Genomic DNA, 19,841 nt, shown 5'->3' with positions numbered 1-19,841 from the left:
AACTAAACAAAACCAAAAATGCAAGATACCCCAGAGTCCTTTGGGTTTTCCTGATGTGAGACTGGTTTTCACTGGAGCATGACAGCTGTGCAAGGTAAGTACTGGGGACTTCAGTCCAAGTGCAGTATTGGGGGCCGCCTAGCTAGTACAGGACAAATGCCTGGGAGAAAAAGTTCTGTGAAAGTTATTCAGACATTCCAATATATGACAGAGTAATTCTTCACATATCTACTCAGCTGAACAGGAACTATAAAATTCTCTGTGGGTTAAAAAAAGAGATAGGAAAAATAAAAATGTACACAATATAGAGATCTCAGACGTTATTTTGGTTTTCAGATTTGATAGCTGAGATTAAAAAATATAAGGATCTAAAAGTTGGTGTGTTTTAAGATGTCTCACTATACACCTCAGATAATCAGTAACTTGCAAAGAGCTAGACTACAGTAAGCTTTTAGCTCCTTTTAAAAATTTCTGACATTATTTATCAAAAGTTGCACCATTCTTATAAACCTTCCACTTGCACAGACAGGAGTCTCAGAAAGAGCACACTTACTTCACAAATATAGAAAAACAAAAATTATTTTGGGCCATGCACCAGCAGCTTGTGCTTACTCTTAAGTCTTATAAGCTTCCACATAACACCAGCAATATTTGTGTCTCAAGTTTAAACCTGCGTTTGATGTAATAACTTCACTGGCCCCAATCTAATATTATTGTCATTTACAGTCGGAGCCAATTATTTTAAAATGCTACAACATCTGTATTTCTTTTGATTAAAAACACACTTGACAAATATATTGTACAATAAAGTTTATTAGCTGTTCTCCTCTTTCTAACAAATGGAATGGATAGTGTTGATAATTCTTTACAAACCAAAGTTAATTTGGTTGTGTGACTGCCCCATGAATGCTCTAAGTACATCCCTCTTATAAACAATCCGTTTCAAGTAAGCAATGGCAGGTACCAAATAATATGGGAATTAGAGAATTTAATTACTGACGGTAGTTTCATGTTTTGGTACAACATATTTATAACATTCAGCACAGAAATTTGTGCGTTGCAAATGGAAGATCTTGTGCCTATGCAATCCGCGATGAACATGTACAGAAAAATAAAAACGTATTGTTGACTCTGAAATCTCCCTTTGGTTAAGACATGCATATTACAAGGCAGGGGAGGGGGAAGGAAAAAACAAACCCCACACCTGAAATTCCGTAGAAAAGAGGAGAACTTGCACATATTTTTTTACTTGTAACTAATATTCCCTGGACTTTATGCCCAGTCACCATAGCCCATTTGATTTCTCGTGGTTAAGGAAGGTAGATTCTAATTTGTATTTTTATTCAAAACAAAAAGCTAGGAGTAGGTGGTAAAAGAAAAATATATATTTTATATATATATTTATATGTGTGCGCAACTATGTAAAGAAAATAATTCCCATAGTTACAGAGTTTAGTTAAAGAAAGTTTAATATATATATATTTATTATAACAAAATAGGCAGTTATTGTGGGTAAAATAGTCATTAAAATCTGACCCCTAAGAACACACACGTTTTTAGGCTACGAATCACTCTCTCATTGCCCTAATGACCATCTCTGCAGCTGTTTTCTGTAGTACTGCCAATGGAAATATGGCATTCCTCTGAAAAATACAAGGTTTCCTAGCACCTAAACATATTTTAGGCTCAAAAAATGTGTGACCCTTATCTATAAACAATTTCTGTAAGACACTATAAATAGTGTTTCACGAGGAAGATTAAAAACATTACACATCTTTGTCCCTAGCAATTTTATTGGCAAAAAAATGAAAAAATAGATTATAAGAATATCCATATGAAATTATGAAAATGAATATCCCTTGAGGAGTAGTAATGGGAGGTAATGAAAATGTTAACTCAAAATTTGAAAGTTCCTCTCTAACTGCCTGGAAAGAAAGAAAAAAAAAAAGCACCCAATCCCTATGAGAATAGAATTTAACTCCGAAAATAAAACCTGAAATTGATTGCCCTGACCAAACCATGCTATGAAAGTTAAGCGTGCAAAGTTACTTGTGATTTACAACTTCCTTGAATACAACTTTTCTTTCAATTGTTATGAAATTTTAAAAGAATGTCTATAAAGCTTTTCTGAAAAATCTTTGAAAGTTACTTTCCCTTAAACATTAAGGAATTTTAACCAAGCAATTCCCTCCCACCCCCACCCCAAACTAGTAGCTGGTCAGGCCATTCCACTGTCATGTTTGAAAAATGGCAAACCAACAACACACAATAATACAAATTATTTAAACTAAGAGAGACACCAAATGTAAAGCATTATGGGAACTGCAGAATGTGATGGTTAGGGTATGAACCACGCTGGAAAGAACTAGATGCAGGCTCCACCGGAAGGGCTTAGAGTCGTCAGATGTAGTAGGTGATGTCAATTAGAAAATGAAAAATAAAAATCTGTTTTCATAATTTCTCCTTTGCTGGAACCCAGATGTAAGGCCCAGACTGCTCCTCTATGATCTGTTTCACTTGGTTGTAGATTTCCTCCAGTGTGTCTCCTTGGACAATAGCTGCAAAACATAACGTGGCAATCAGCACTAATCTTTCACAGCTCCGTACAGAAACCAAGATGTTCCAAGCCAAGCTGTTCTTTTTTTCTCAGAGTGGCAAGAGGATTTTAGATCACTGAAGGAACAGACACCTACTGGGATTCCTGGTTTCTGTGCTGGGGTGAAGCACATTGTTGATGGTATCACAGGACACACAAAGCACCATCTCTCCCACTCAGAGGCCTGGGATTAGGAAGTGGTTTTCCCTTTACTGCAAGTACGCAATACAACTGAGGAGTGTTTTTTTGCTGTTCCTAACCATGTTAGAGTTTGTCTGAGTCAATTTACATCCTCTGGTATTATTTTTGGTCCAACTTTCATGTGTGTTTCCAACACAACAAGGCAAGACAGAGTACAGGGCTGTGTCCTCATGCAGTCAGTCTGAGGCCTGGCTTGGTGGAATGCAGACTGGTGAACTCCTCAGCTGCATCCTGAAACTTCATAGCACAGCTGGCTGACCTTGGGATTTCTAACTGCTAGCACTAAGCTTTGCTTTTGGCCAAAAAGAGGAGGGACTCATGGTGATTGCTGCCCACCCATTAGATTCAAGTTTTATAGACAACAGGCTCCCTTATACAGTTAAAAGTGCAATTTATATTCAGATGGTGTAGGCTAGATATATTTTCTCCAAGGCTAGAAAATAATTAGAAATGAGCCAACATGGATGTCATATCAGGGTAAAGTACAGTCTGGTGAAAATGAGGATGAAGTTTGAGCTGTTCTTACCACACTGCAGTCTGAAAATGCAATCACCATTAGGCAGCAGCTTCTTTTTAATTAGGATTACCACCTCAGTGTTGGTAATCCAAGAAACAAAGTTAAGCATGAAAGATAATTTTGGACGCAGGTCAGGCTCCCTCTTTTATGCATTAATATATTAGTGCTGCTTCCAAGCTTTGCTTTCATGCAAATTGCTTCCTTTTTATTCCTACTCATCGTTCCCATCTCAAAAACTTTCTCCCCATCTGCAGCCCATTGTCATAGTGCCCGTGGGAGGAGGCTGTTCAATTATTGTAGCTCATGCATAATATTCACAGCACAACAGTGCCTTAGAAAGACTCAGCAATGTCTTTGCAATGCAAACAGCCACAAGCTTCAGCATCTTATGTCTCTCCAGCTATGTTTAACCACACCTCTTCCAAAGCTTAATACCCTCAGAACAGAAGATGGATGCGCTCTTCATGTGCTTCAGTACAAAGTTTAAGTCTGTTTAAACTTAACCTGCTGATGAAGTTGATTTCAGTTGCCCCACATGATGTGGTGTTTTTTTACCAGGTTAGGGAATGCTCACACATTCTGTTTTACTGCCTGACTTATATGGGTGGCAGGCTCCAAATTGTAAGCAATAAGTGGGATTTGTAATGTCTTCAAATCTCAAACAGGTTCAGAAAAGGATTTCTAGCCTGAACTGGATTATCAAGGGCAGAAGTCTGACCATGGCTATCATCCTTTGTCAACAAGCCTTATGTTTCTGAGAAGAAACATGGCCCTGAGCACAAAAGCTCTTAAGAAGTCCCACAGTTTTTTGAAACATCTTGAACTATGTCCCTTAATTTCCTGAAAATGTGTCCTACATAATGCCCTGAGACAGCCTCGGAGAACACCGGCTACCAGATAAATAATTAATGAATATGTATTAAAATAAGCTCGTTCATGTCCTGAACATACCTGACACATTCGCAAGTCATTTGGTAAGGGACGCTATGACTGGAAGGCTTTGCAATATATGTTAAAGAGTCCCATAACTTTCTGGGTGCAGGCAGATAGAGAGCTATGGGAAGACTGGGAGAGCTAGATGCAGTGTTGGGATTAACCGATTGCTGCGAGGCAGCAGGGAGGGAGGGAGGCAGGCAGACAAAAAGGCATGGGCTCAAGTTGTTCATTGTGTGGGTGGCACGCAATGTAGGGAACAAGGCAGCAGGAAGACAGAGGAACTAGTCAACTTCCTGCCCCAATCTTCCTCCCATGTAAAGCCACCACCCCTTCCCATGTCTCTGCCCAGGTGGAGCAGGCTGTTGCATTCACAGCTCTGCCCACATAGATGTGTAAGCAGGAACTGGTCAAAGTAGTTGTGTCACAGAAAGGAGGTGAAGGGGGCAGCAAACATTGAAACACTGCAAAAGAGAACATAACATGAGGGAAAGGAGCGGGAGTCTATCTGGGACAGGAATAGAGAAGGCTCATTTCTGTCCTCCAGAAAAATCCTGAGTTGATCAATCTCCTCGTCTGCAAGCCACAAAGCAAACAATTAGCATAGTTTGAGTGCTTGCAGCCCATCCCTTGCTGTTAGAGTTAAGTCCATGGCACACACAAATTTGATTTGCTAAGTACCATAATGCTGTAATGCCCCATTTCCAGCAGCTTAATTAATTACCATCATTCCTTACTTCTTGATTTTAAAAAAAGGAAATTAATCATTTTCTACAGGGAGCTTTGCTGGGCAATCTCAGCTTTGCAAATAAAAAGCTTTAAGCATGCAATATATCAACAAAGCAAACATCTGCATTACAATACCTAGGAAAACAGGAGAAAGTCTCACAGTTTTTAAAACCTAAATTAAGCTCCCAGTAAATATTGAATTATTTGATCAAACTGAAATCATTGTAAAGATACTAAGATGGCTCTTTTCCTCAGAACAATCACAGATTAGCCAGAAAACAAAGTTCAGCCTTACCTCAGCAGTGAGGCAATTACTATTTTACAGCAAGCAATAAAATTTCAACTCTGGCAAGGGAACAGTTCCAAGCAAAACACACCTGTGAAGTGTTCAGTAAATTCTTGCTCCAGTTTCATGGCTCTCTCAAATGTCTTCCTGGCTTGCTCTTCCGTTAAGCGTTTATTCATTTCCCTGCAATTGAAAACATTGTAAATTTTAAAACTACTGTCAAATACTTGGAGGCTTTTGAAATAAGGTTTTAAACTTGTCTGAGTATTAACCCTAATCAGATGCAGTCTCCTAAATGACACACCTAAGCAAAGACTGTAGTGGGAACGAGCTGTTTTGACACTATGTTGCATGGCATTTAGCACAACGACATTCATTCTCAAGCACTTTAATTTGAATTAGAAATCCCATCTAAAAGTCCCTAGAAATTAAACTCGGGAAATTAAATATTGTTTAAAATGCAAATATTACAATTGTCTTCACATAGCCTCCAGTTGGCTTTTCAAATACAATGACACTCTCAAACAATTTAGCTTGAAGTACTTTATTTTTACTCACATGATATTTTCCACTGTTTTGGGTTTAATAAAAATGGAGATTGGGTACAGCTGGGCGATCTGCAACCTTTTGATCGCATTACCAGAAACATCAAGAATGCAATGTTTACCCTAAAAAGTGAGAGAGAAGGGAAAATGGCACTAAGCAATGTTTAAGTCACAGGTATACACCTAATAATTTAGAAGAGCAAAACACATCTCCACTGAAGCCAACAAAATTAGAGCATTTGCATCAATGATATTACAATTTCACCACTTTGGCACAAGGACCCACAATGCTCCTCTGTTGGGATCACACATCATTTGAGATGTTCCTGACCCTTCTTCCTTCCTTTCTCCACCAGCTGTTGCAGCCCAATCAGCAATGCAGAATCATCCAGTGGAACAGCTGCACTTCAACCACACCACCAAAATGATATCTTTTTTTAAAAAAATAATTTGAGGATCTTTAGGTGACCGTGTCACAGATGCAATTTAGAGCAGCCAGATGACTTAACTGCATACCTGAGGGAGTAATCACCTCTGACGGCAGGGAAATATGCCACCATCATCAGAATCGTTAGATGGAACTGAATACAAGCACTCTCTTCCTCCCAGGTACCACACAACAGAATAGCAAGTTTGAGGTGGTGAATGCAATTTATTTGGGCTGATTATTTTTAATCTCTTGAGAAACAAATAAAACTTAACCGTTCCTTGGCCAGTTGGAAGACAATGTAGTAGGGTTGCTTTTCTCCCCACCTCTATTCTCCCACTGTAAGCAATTTTCCAGCTCTTTGGGATATCTCATCTCAAGGACTCTTCCTGTTCCTCAGCTCCTCTCATCTCTGATGCACTCATTTCCACCTCACACCTTTTTATTTCTTTCCAAGTAGTATATGAGTAATTTGGCATACCACCATTTTAGAAAGGGATGGGGGGGAGAGGAAGAGAACACCACTGTCATGGGACTAAAATAAGAAAAGCTTTTTCTTTAGCAGGAGACTATTGTGAATAGCAGAGTTCCATGAGCCAGCATACAAACCCACAATCACCATAAAATCAAAGGTTACTCATATCATACAACACATTTTCTGAACTCCTGGGAGATCATTCCTGGAGGGCACTTTGAAAAGCAAGGAAGTGACTGCAGTCTGAAATGACTGACACATTTCTGTTTCCTGGCAGAAGAGATCACTAGGATCATTTACGTATGATCTCTTGCACAACAAAATCACAGAATTTTAGTTCAGGAATTCTTAAATAGGGCAGAAGTGTTCTTCCCACACAAACAATACATAACTGCTTGCTTTCAACTGATGATAGCTGTTTCCCTGATTCAGTCCATGGACCTGGATACTAACTGGCATCATTTAAGAAAGGTGTTTGTATGTTCTAGCAGAGTATTTTACTACATGTGCTGACCCATCCACATGTTTCAAACAGTTTCCCTTTAAATGTGGCACATGCTCTGAGAATTGAGAATTAAGAGCATTATGTGGTCCATTTTCCTTTTCAGGATAAGACACTTAGTATTTCCCGCGTTTGGCCCAACAACTGATGCCAGGTGACAAAGGATTTGGGGCAAAGGGTGGAGGACTAGATTGCCAGCACAGTACCTGTACTGAACCTTATGGGATATGACTGTGACAGTTTATTCCAAATCAATAACAAAGGTGCATTAACAGTGGTCTCGGACACAGAGCTTTGCAAGCTGCTAGTGATTCCAAAGAGAATATGAAATTTTCTTTCAAGTGAAGATTAGGAAGACAAGGAAAAGAAATCAAGTACTTCATGATATTATTATCATGTTTTCATCCAGGCAAGCTATTTTGCTCTTTGCACAGTGTATTTACACAATATTTTACTTATTTTTTAGTTCCCTACTTGCACTGCATCTGATTGAGATACACAGCACAGCACTCTGCCTTTTACAATAACTGAACAATGACATCAAAAAGCATCTTCATCTGTGTCTGTTACAGGTCAGGAAATGAGAGAGGTAGGGATCACCTAGAAGGATGGGCAAATGAACACAATTTAAAGCTACTGGAAGAATATTATTTCTGGTACTTTTAGGGTAGTAGTGGTCACTTCTATTGTGTCTGCCCCTAAATTCATCATAGAAAACTTGGAAATCATCTTTTGTACCCCAGTAATAAGACCCACTGAAGAGACTCATCTCTTAAGCAAGATGGAGAGGACTACAGGAGGGAGTAGCCCCAGATCAACCCGTTTGCAGCCCTGTCATGATTCTGAAGTCAGGTTCTGAAGGAGAAGCCATTGTTTCCCAGAAAAATAACATAGCTGGAACTGAGAAATTGCTGCATCTACCCAAAGTCCCACAGGGCCTGTGCAAGAGATTTAATAGCATAGAGACACCTGGCAGTTCTTTGTTCTTCATGTCAGTTTATAAAAGATTTACAACCATTTTATACCTTACGAAGCCCACTAGATGGGCAAAAGAACACAGCCTATTTCAGGTCTAGGATGGAACCAAAGGCTTGTATCTGTGCTATCAGGTGAAGCAACTGCCAATGGGTTTATAGTGTTTAAGCTGTTCAATAAACAGTTTCATCATTTAACCAACACACCACGTATGATATTTTCACAACTTCGTTCAGCCTCCAAAGTACTGTTCACTTACTTTAACAACTTTGTAATTAGTTGGGGTTTTTTTTCTTTACTTTTCTCACTATATACCATAGGGTATATTCCAAAGGGTGAGAAAGGCAGCAGAAGAAAACTTAATCACATGAACCACAGAATCTCACCATGTTTACGCTGTTTTTGATTCCAGTAAATTACACTTGCCAGAAATAACAATACTCGCCCATTTGGCCAGAATGGTCTCCACTGCTTTCCAGAGGACTAACTACACTCCGGTGTCACACAGGTTAACCACACTTACCCTCTTGCATTTCCAGACTGAAAGTACTCACACTTGTAAGTTCCAACATAGAAATGAGCTGTTTCTTCCCACATATAGACCAGATAACATTGTCTACTTTAAGTGCACCATATTTGTAAGAAGTAGAACAACACTCAACCTAACATGGAACATCTGTGAAGAATTTTCACCAAAAATTTTTCTTTAAAACAAGCATTTTACTCTAAGAAATATGCTTCCTTCTTCCCACTCTTCTTCAGAGTAAATTCTCTAGTAAATTTCACCTTGAATTTAGAAATATTTAGATTTTGCAAGAAATAGTTAATTAAAATCCGATCAAGATAAAAACAGTAAAGTCAGTCTTCAAAATGTAGTTATGTAAACCATCTTTCCAAAATGGAGTTTATTACATTCAACTCTTTTTCTTTTGTCAGCTAAGTATATAAAGGGAACAAAGAATAACAATTTTACAAGTCGTCTTCTGCACAGGTCTATATCAAATGGATAATCACATTAATCAACTCCACCACCACTATTCTTAATTAGTTAATGATCTATGTATGTGAGCTAGGCTAATTAGCCTGTAATTCCATTTATTTCTCCTCTATTTTCTTTTTATAAGAGGGCACAAACTATGGTTGCTCTTTTCCCATAATGCAGTCATGATACTTTCATTATTCCAAAGCTTCATTATTTCCCTAAATGCATTTGTGTGTCTCTAGTTTTGTACAAACTCCTTTTAAAAGTCAGAAGGTTCCTAACAGCTTCTTGCCATTCTTCTATTTTCCCCTGTCAGCACAGTCAGATAACCACCTTGGTAAATGAAAGTAACTGGCACTGATTTACCTTTTCTGCTACTTCTCGCACTGACTGGACACTTGTTCCATAAAGATGATTATTGTACTGGCCAGCTTCAATGAATTTGTGATCCTGAATATCCTTCTCCATTTGCTCTCGAGAAGTGACAAAATGGTAATCACGTCCATCCACCTCATAATCTCGTTTTGGTCTAGTAGTATCTTGAAATATAAACCAGTCATTTTTAAAGCAAAACAAAACACAATGACTTTTTTATCCCTACAACATCCAAAAATAGTCTCCCATTTACACTGCAAAATTGTCACAAGCAAATAGATGACTGACAACTAAGATAGCTCTATAAAGTTTAGACCATATATTAACTCTCTTAAACTTCACATGCAGATGATGTCTATTAAGAAAATTAACACAAAAAATCATTTAGAATTGCTTTAGTATTTGCTGAGACTTACGTGGAACACACGAGCCAAATTTGTCTGGAAATTCTGAGATCAGATCATCATTTATTCTGTCTTTCATGGGTCCCAAAACAATCACAGGTCGCGTGTAACTGACTATTAAACATAAAGGAATAACATCAGTTACATTTCAGTATGATTGCTTTCTTTCACAGTTCAACAAAATAAGCTGTATCACACAGTAATGGTTTTAATACCTAAAAGAATATGTAATCCTAAAGAGAAGAAAATATGTTGAAGCATGACTACAGCATTAACTGATATACAAAGAAAGATGTCAGATCTTCACTCTCAAATCACTATCCCAGGGGATCAAAGATGTCTGAAATCATGAAGTCTTGGCGGGGGGGGTGGGGGGGGTGGGGGAATCTTTTCACAAGGTAACAACCTTCATTCTAGTGAAAAGAGTAAAAGGAGGAAGTTTGAAAATCTTTTCATTACAAAGAGGTACCTAAGAACAAGCAGAGTTCATGAAATTCTAGTTCTGTGTTGGGAGAATCTTCATCTTTTCCTCTAAGACCGCAACTTAAATAGTCATATATGAAGAGACTCAAATATATATAGTTTCTGTAAGTATTAAGATCCTTATAAATCCTTATAAAATGAAAGTATAGCATCTTTTAAAAGCAGCTTGGGTTTTTTATAAAGTTATAAAGGGCTTTTGGCTGGAAATTAAGCTCAAGCAGAAAATATATGATTATACTGCAAGAACCATGAAGACAATAATGTCCAAGTATCTTGGCATTAGCATATAATTTCAGCTGTATACATTTTAGTTTTCGGTTCAATCTGTCTTTCCTGCACAAGTAAGTCCAAATTAAGTCAAGTCTGACCTATAAAATATATTTTAACTTGACACTCAGAACTATTTCCTTTCAGGGGTATTAATGTATTCATAAAAGGAACATCTGAGATCCAGTAACTGCTAACCTATCAATTTAACAATAAACATCTTTGCTTAAAGTCTAAGAGTGGCCCACTAGTGTCTCAAATCCAAGCACCTTTAAATCTATATTCATCATTACAGTGCTTTATTCCTCTGGGCTTCTTAAGAAAAAAAAATTACTGTGGAAGTGAAGTAGTGGACAAATGCTGATAACATTTGCAGGGAATGTATTACTGCACCTAAGCAAAGGAACAAGGTGCTGGTTCTTTTATGGCCTTCCCCATACAATGGGTCAGACTCATAAAGGGAATTACAGTCATGTATTTAAACGCCAAAGCACTTGTCTCTAAAATCTTCAGTTTTACAATATGGTAGTTACTAACCATCGGCTGGTGTGAGGTCTCATTCACATCTTTTCCCTTCAACCCCGACATTAATTCACGTGGTATTACTATCGTTCTCACGAAACCATTAAGCTGTCAGAACCTGGGAAGCTAATGCCAGGTAAAAAGATGATTCTCAATTTTGTGAGATGCTCTGGGGTGCATACATACACAGACCCCGCAGCTGCTCATTTGAGGGTAGCAAACCTCCAGTGCCCTAGCTTAAGCATAGCTTACTTAGCACATCGAAGAGGGCCTACCATTTCCCCATTTCTAGCACGGTCTCAACTCATGCATTTCTCATCCGTTATTTTATTTGGAGCCTATCAAAATACCAATTATATGATATAAACAATATAGTTTGTGTTAGTCTGGTATAACAATTTTTACTACTTTTGGAAGCTTACTGATGAAATGGAGCCCACATGCTTCGATTAACAAGTTGGAGTGGAAAGCCTATACAGGCATGTGTTCCACAACATTACTAAAAGCAACCGGGCTGTGCCACTCATTGCATGAAACCAAAAATGAAATCTTGACACTCAAAACTCATGTAAATACATGATGCATATTAACTTCGACTGTCACCTTATTTGATAGGTACTAGATATCCAGTGTTCCCAAAGGACATCCATTTTACATATTAATTTACAAATATATGTGCTATATATCAGATAATGTACATCAATCATTAGCACCTGTGGTGGTGAACGGGAACACTAAAAATTCTCTGTTATACACAGTGAAGCAAGGTCAGGACTGAAGTGAAAAGCAAATGATAGTATCCCATCAGAAGTCAGTGAAAAGCATTTTATTTTAAATTTAAGTGTAAGAAAATATTTTGCCCTATCAATTTCCATTTCACTCAATTTTTTTCTTAAAAAAAAAAAAAAAATCACTTGACAATTGCTAATGAAATTAGCCATATAAGAAGCCCATACAGAAATGAGAGACTGCCATGTGTTAGAGACATTTCAATTAAAGCTTACTAAAATAGACAAATGATCTATTGACATTTTTTGCTGTGACAGAAAAAAGGAACTGCAACTGTGAGAATGCTAAAGCAATATGAAACAGAAAAGTGTAATTTCTGAGGTTCACACTGACAAAACTGTTAAACATACCCTATTTTCTTTATGCAATGTAAACCACACAAGTTATTTTAAGTAGAATGCCTCTGGATTGTGCACTAAATAATTTAGCAATTGCATTTAATAATTTATGCCTTTATGCTTTATTCATTTGAATAATGGAAACAAAATAGTCAAGAAGTTTATCGTGGTGCTCAGTGCATAAGGGCACATGAACCATTCTGATAATTCAGCTGATATTTATTTTATACTGAGTGCGATCTACAAACCTTCTTGTTGATTGACTGGTTCATATGACAAGACATATTCCTCTTGGCCACCTAAAATGTAAATGCAAAGATATATATGGGTTTTTTTCTAAACCAACACATTTAAATTGAGTCATTCAATGAACTCTAATGATACAGACATTCCTCAGTAATATGCATTACAATGATACTGATGAAGGACATTTTTCAAGAGCGATGAATTATAAAAATCAAAGATAGGCCAAACACAAAATTTTAAAACGTAATACACATACACTATAAATCATTTCCTCATTTACGTTAGCATGTCAAACTGACATCAAGCACAAGAATTTAAAAGCATTATTGAAATGCTCATATACACGTTTCCCTGAATGAAATGCATGCATGCCATCATTCACTGCTAGAGGCAATGCCACCTGCATCATGAACATCCTCCACACTTTGAAGCCAGCATTTACAATAACAATTTTCTATATTTATACAGAGCTGACCATGTATGTCAAGGCGTATATAGCTTCCATTAACTTTATCATGAAGTGGCATTTATACGAACACCTTCAGTCACACTAATTCTACTAAAAAAATATGACTGTATATACTAAATAACTATTATTTATTAATGAATTTTTAAAGATGAACTTGAAAGCAAAGAATGCTTTGTATTGGTCTCAGCTCCAGAAAGCACATCAGCAGTGAATGAAACTAAAATAACTGAATGTTGACCTTTGACAGCTGCAGGCTTTTTAAATGTTAGTGAAAGCATCTGAAATATACCTCAGTTGCCAACTCTCTAAAAGAGTATTTCCAGTCTAACGAGATATCTCCGAGTAAGGTTTCTTGCAATGGAATTGCTAAAAATAAACTCTGCAACAGCACAGAATTTACAGTCCTGAAGATATGAGCTCGAATTGTATGAAGTTACTATGATCTCTAAATAAAACACAGTCCTTCAATAACTCACTTGTGTTATTTTTGGAACATTCTTTGTAGTTCATAAGCCATACTTAAAACAGGCAAAGGAACATACCAATGCTATACCACAGTTGCACAGAAAGAGATGGCAAATAAAAGCTTTGAAAAATTCATATATTGCTTCTATACATCTATTCTTTATTTCATATCAAATACCACTGATCTTTTAAATCCAAAATTTACCATTTCGTTAAGAGAAATATTTCCCCTATTGGCAATAATTTTGCATTCAAACTACTACAGCAATACATGAATGAACATTTTAATTTTTTTAAGTTTTTGCAGGTGAGAAATGTTAAGACAGACATGAAAACATGCAACCTGTATATTTTAATATCTCAGAAAGTTACTCATGCAAATGGATTTTAGAAGGACAGTATATACTTTCAGAACCCCTTTTAGACTAGGGAGAAGAATAGGGAATCGCCAGCTATTGACTCATCTATGAAAGATCCAGCTCCCATATGATCAGATACTTATTTGGAGAAGTTGCATTGCTACAAGTTCATCAATTAGTTAAGCAGACTGCTAAAGAGAGAACAATAAGTAAAAAGCATCCCCTGACTGAGGGCAAAAAGTATATATTGTCACAGCTTTTCAATACTTTGGAAAAATGAATATTAATAGAATGAACCTTTTGAACAACCGTACTCATCTGTAATCAAGATAACTTTCATTAGACAGCAGTAAGAAGAAATTAAAAAAATAATTTCAATAAAAAATGCTTGGAATCACACATTCATATAAGTAAAACTATGACATTCATAATGAAATCAGAGCTTCTCAACTAATAACAGAGAAAAAAAGCTAACTAGTAGTAGCAATAATGAGCTTTAAAGATACATAAAGCAAGCTCTGGAAAAAACCTTGGAGTGAGGGGGAAGAGAGGAAAGCAGCAAATTTATGGAGAAACAGCAGTGGTTAGATAGTTTTAATGGCCTGTCATTAAAAACAGTTAAAAATCTGTAAGTTTGTCATATAGGCAAAGGCACCTTCCACACATGCTCAATTTTGTCTTATTCCAAGGAACATGAACACCTCCTGCAACTGGTTTCTTAACAATTAGTCTATGACACTGTTAGCATTGCAAGTGCTGGGGATTTCATACACATGCATAAATTCTCTCCTTGAATGTAATCATCTGAAAAAAATGTGGATCACCACCTCTGATAAGATCTACAGCTTCCAAACAAATATATCTGTTAATGGACCACCTTCCTTATTACCCTAACATAAATAATCTGTTTCTGAAGTGCCCATTACACAGCTAGCAGGCAACCAAGAGCTGATCAGTGAGCCACTCAGTGCCATGCTGCATGACTTGTACTGGTCCTTCTTTTCAAATTCCTCTTCAAATCCTCAACTTTTTCATCTTCCTGCTCTGGTCTATCCTGGGTTCCAGGTCTGGGCTGTGTGACCTTTACTGAGGAATTGTTCACTGGAAATGACCGGTGGGATTGAAGTTCTGGCTCTGGTTTAAGACATTTTAAAGCATTGTAGAGCAGCATCATGCAGCATATTACCCACTGTGAACATGTAATACTGCTGTAGCTTGGGTAATAGTAAATAGTACTGTACCTTGAACTAGTAAAAAAGCTAACTCAGTCTAGTATTTAAAAGATACTATGTCTTCAGAGAGAGAGAGAAGACGTGTATGTGTGTCTAGCATGCTCATTTATCATAACTGACTCCAGCACTTAATGTTGTGTCATATGCTTTGAACACAATACTAAGCACCCACACTTGACAAAATAGGTAAATGAAAGCTGAAAGCAAGGGTAAATACATGTTTGCTTATCTTTTCTTTCAGTTGTGAAAAACTGTACACAGTTATTGCATTATTTAACAGATTTCACAGTTCAGTTGCACTTCCAGTATTAAGCTCAACTACAAATAATTATATTTCTCAGCATTAAATTTACATTTAGATTTTGATAGGTCTAGCTAGCTTGCATAAGTAAAAAAAAAAGGAATTAATTCAAATTAAGCTGAACTAAGAAAATCATAGATCATAACTAAAATATCCATAAAGGAGGTTTGCAATGATTCTCTCTAGTCAGTTTTTTAAAAACAAAGACACAGCAGAATTTGCAGTACCCCACCACACACATGAATATGGATTTCACCTGAAGGTGACTGGGAAGTCCTGTTTAACATAGAAATATCCAGAAAGACAGACAAACAAAACCAAAGGAAGAGCTACTAAACAAAGGTTCTAAATAAACAAAGAACTTAAAACCACTTACGGTAACTACTTTCACTATCGCTGGCATTAGAGGTTACATGCTCTGAAATTGCAACACAATAAAAAAAAATAAGAAACGTACACTAATGGCATGAGTCCAAAAGAAAGCAAATTGACACAAAATAATCCAGATGAAAGACAATACCAATCTCAAAATGCTGAAATCAATACCTATTGCATAATAAAGTTTTAAGATACTTCTCATAGCTCTCAGGATCAAGCTTAATTTCATACAAAAGGAATCGATGTTAATAAAAAGAAAAACATTAAAGAGCACATCAAAATAAGATTACTAGAAGTACACTAATTCATAGTTCGTGTGTACCCTGCAATTTTTAGGTTTTCACTTCAAGATGAATTCTGTTGTGCAAAAACTATAGGATTATGCATTTCAACTTTTATGCAGGCAATTTACTGATTATACTGAGAGTCTTGTAGCAGAAATACTGGACTATAATGCAGGAAATATAGTGCAGCACATTCAATAACATACACTTTCCTATGGCATATTAAATGGTTTACCTGAAGTGCAATTCCTCCCCCCCTCACCCCATAATACTTGAGTTTTCAAAAGCTCCTGACTTTTATTCTGAACTATCTATATCAATTTCATGCCTTTTGCAAGGTAATCAATATACTTCAGTAGCTACAAGGTGTTTATATTTAAGCTATGTAACTGTGTTAAATTTGTTTGTGATAAAAATTAACACAATTGAAGAATTTCAGGTATCAATTTACTGTTACCTGAAAATCCTACAAATCCAGTGAACAAATATGAACTTTGATATTGCTGAACTTTACAATAAAGAATCAATATTATGCCACCCAAGTAGTCTGTCTATTTGTAATGAAGAACACTAACATTCACAGGTTAAGACTGCATAAAGAAGCTTGTGTTTGACAAATTCAGTAAAATTAAATTTGAAGTTATGTACCTGTGTGCTATAATGACACATATTGTTGTCATGAGGAGCCTTCATAACACATTAAATTCAATGTGGTTCCTCTCTTACAAGACTGAAGAGATGGAAGCAAGGGGACTAGAGAGGTAAGAAAACCATTATGAAGCAGAAAAGGAGACAATTAGAAGGGCCAAAGCCCAGTTAGAGCTTAATCTGGCTACTGCCATAAAAGACAATAAAAAATACTTCTATAAACACAGTAGCAGCAAAAGGAGGGCTAAGAAGACTCTCCAGCCTTTATTAGATGTAGGAGGAATCATAGTGACAAAGGATGAGAAGAAAACGATTGAGGTACTTCATGCCCTCTTTGCTTCAGCCTTTAATAGTAAGACAGTTGTTCTCCAGGTACCCAGCCCCTGATCTGGAAGACAGGGATGGGAAGCAGAATAGAGCCCCTATAACTGAAAGGGAAATGGTTAGTGACCTGCTACGTCACCTAGACACACACAAGTCTGAAGGAACTGGCAGAAGTGCTCACCAAGCTGCTTTCCATCATTTATCAGCCATCCTGGCTAACTGGGGAGGTCCCAGTTGACTGGAGATTAGCAAATGTGACACCCTTCTATAAGAAGGGCCAGAAGGAGGATCCAGGGAATTACAGGCCTGTCAGTCTGATCTCAGTGCCGGGGAATGTTGTGGAGCAGATCATCTTGAGTGCCATCATGCGGCATGTACAGGATAATCAAGTGATCAGGCTCAGCCAGCATGGGCTTATGAAAGGCAGGTCCTGCTTAACTAACCTGATCTCCTTCTATGAAAAGGTGACCTGCTCAGTGGATGAGGGAAAGGCTGTGGATGTTGTCTACCTAGACTTCAGTAAAGCCTTTGTCACTGTTTCCCAGAGCATTCTGCTAGAAAAACTGGCAGCTCATGGCTTTGACAGGCATACTCTTCACTGGGAAAAAAACTGGCTGGACGGCTGGGTCCAAAGAGTAGTGGTGAATAGAGTTAAATTCAGTTGGCAGCTGGTCACAAGCGGGGTTCCCCAGGGCTCGGTGTTGGGGCTGGTTCTGTTTCGTATCTTCATCAATGATCTGGATGAGGGGATTAAGTGCACCCTCAGTAAGTTTCCTGATGACACCAAGTTGTGCGGGAGTGTTGATCTGTTCGAAGGTAGGAAGGCTCTGCAGAGGGATCTGGACAGGCCGGATCGATGGGCTGACGCCAGTTGTAAGAGGTTTAACAAGGCCAAGAGCCAGATCCTGTGCTTGGGTCACAACAACCCCATGCAATGCTACAGGGCTTGGGGAGGAGTGGCTGGAGAGCTGCCCGGCAGAGAAGGACCTGGGGGTGCTGACTGACAGCCGGCTGAACATGAGCCAGCAGCATGCCAGTGGCCAAGGCGGCCAGTGGCATCCTGGCTTGTATCAGGAATAGTGTGGCCAGCAGGAGCAGGAGCAGGGCAGTGATCGTGCCCCTGAGGCCACTCCTCAAATACTGTGCTCAGGTTTGGGCCCCTCACTGCAAGAGGGTCATTCAGTTTCTGGAGCATGTCCAGAGAAGGGCAACAAAGCTAGTGAAGTGTCTGGAGCTCAAGTCTCATGAGGAGTGGCTAATGTAGCTGGGGGTGTTTAGCCTGGGGAAGAGGAGGCTGAGGGGAGACCTTATCACTCTCTACAACTGCCTGAAATGAGGTTGTAGTGAGGTGGGGGTTGGCCTCTTCTCCCAAGTAACAAGTGATAGGACACAAGAGGAGACAGCCTCAAGTTGTGCCAGGGGAGGTTTAGTTTAAAGATTAGGAAATACTGCTTCACTGAAAGGGTTGCCAGGGATTGGAACAGGCTGCCCAGGGAAGTAGCTGAGTCACCATCCCTGGAGGTGTTTAAAAGACGTGTAGATGTGGTGCTTAGGACATGGTTTGGTGGTGGGCTTGGCAATGTTAGGTTAATGGTTGGACTTGATCTTAAAGGTCTTTTTCAACCTATACAGTTCTGTGTAAAACTTTGTGTAAGCAAGTATGCTTCTAGTGATTAATAAATATTTTTAAAAGTTACACTCATCATATGTACGCTTATTAACACTTTCAAATGTTTTTGGATAAAGTGAACCAGTATCTTTAAGCCACAAACCTCTGGCTAGACTGAACTCCCTCTGAACTTCACTTCTGTGCAGGAAAAATAGGCCAGTATTTCCAAATGTTTGAGACCAGCAATTTCTATCTACTTCCATTTCATTTTCTTTTCTTGGAAAAAGAGTGTTCATATTGGAATGGAAGAGGCAAATAGTAATGTTTGAAATGTTTAAAAGCCTCGTGGTAGAACATGAAGGGGAGACACTGTCTGTTCAGAATAGAAGTATTGTGACAGCCTGATAATGGGCACAATTGGTAAAGAAGCCTGAAATGCCAGCAAGGACAGCAGTCTTGCAGAGCCCAAGTAACAGTAAGTGTGTTAAGACAGTTTCAAGAAGTCTGACTGTGCTGAAGCTATTTGTTTTTATAACAGAATCACCTAGTGACATTTCTGGACCATAGTACATAGCTCAGACTAGGCATGATAAGGCCATAAAGGTTGCTTATGATCATCTGCTTTAAACACTAAGGCCATAAAGGTTGCTAAGGCCTTCTGCTTTAGACCAAGAATTTCCTTGAAAAATAGCCATTTTAGGAATGGAAAATTAATGTTATAGATACTAGAGTTTTTATTTCATTATTGAGGCCAAGTATAGAAGTATGCCACTTCTTACATGCAATTTCAGGAACACTGTGCTTAACAGTTATGCGCTGGGAAGAAATGTTATCTTTAATTACCTTTAGTCTTTAGTGACAAATTTTACCATTCCATAAACATATAACAATGTATGTGTTTAACACTTGTGATGAAAGCAAGGTCTTGACATTTATTTTTTGCCACTTTAGTACAGTGGTGATGTCTGTGTACCCAACAGATCTGTTAGAGTACTCAGCAACTTTTGAATCCTACTGTACTCAAGTAACATTTCTGCATGAAATGTAACTAATGCTTATGTATTTCTTCTATTAGCTATCCCTCTACCTCGTCTAAAAGTGTCATAAGAGTTCAAAAAAGTCAGGCAGAAAAACTCTCATGGCATTTGTTAAGCAAAGGTTTTTTGTTTGTTTTAAGTAG

At 37.9% G+C, this 19,841-nt stretch overlaps 1 protein-coding gene across 10 annotated transcripts in view; it reads right to left on the bottom strand.

Moving 5' to 3' along the window:
* Positions 1-795: 795 nt before the first annotated feature.
* Positions 796-19,841, bottom strand: part of DLG1 (discs large MAGUK scaffold protein 1) — a 167,969-nt gene continuing 148,923 nt past the window's right edge. For all 10 annotated transcript variants that reach the window (XM_064457636.1, XM_064457638.1, XM_064457640.1 and 7 more), the window contains 7 exons: positions 15,795-15,836; positions 12,595-12,645; positions 9,960-10,061; positions 9,535-9,707; positions 5,821-5,930; positions 5,354-5,445; positions 796-2,558 (listed from right to left, as the gene is read on the bottom strand). In XM_064457636.1, the coding sequence (XP_064313706.1) occupies positions 2,452-2,558; positions 5,354-5,445; positions 5,821-5,930; positions 9,535-9,707; positions 9,960-10,061; positions 12,595-12,645; positions 15,795-15,836 (677 nt within the window). In that variant the 3' untranslated portion in view covers positions 796-2,451. The remainder of the gene's footprint in view (positions 2,559-5,353; positions 5,446-5,820; positions 5,931-9,534; positions 9,708-9,959; positions 10,062-12,594; positions 12,646-15,794; positions 15,837-19,841) is intronic.

This window comes from Phalacrocorax carbo, chromosome 7, assembly GCF_963921805.1.
Source record: "Phalacrocorax carbo chromosome 7, bPhaCar2.1, whole genome shotgun sequence".
Classification (NCBI taxonomy): domain Eukaryota; kingdom Metazoa; phylum Chordata; class Aves; order Suliformes; family Phalacrocoracidae; genus Phalacrocorax; species Phalacrocorax carbo.
This window is presented reverse-complemented; position numbering and strand designations above follow the sequence as displayed.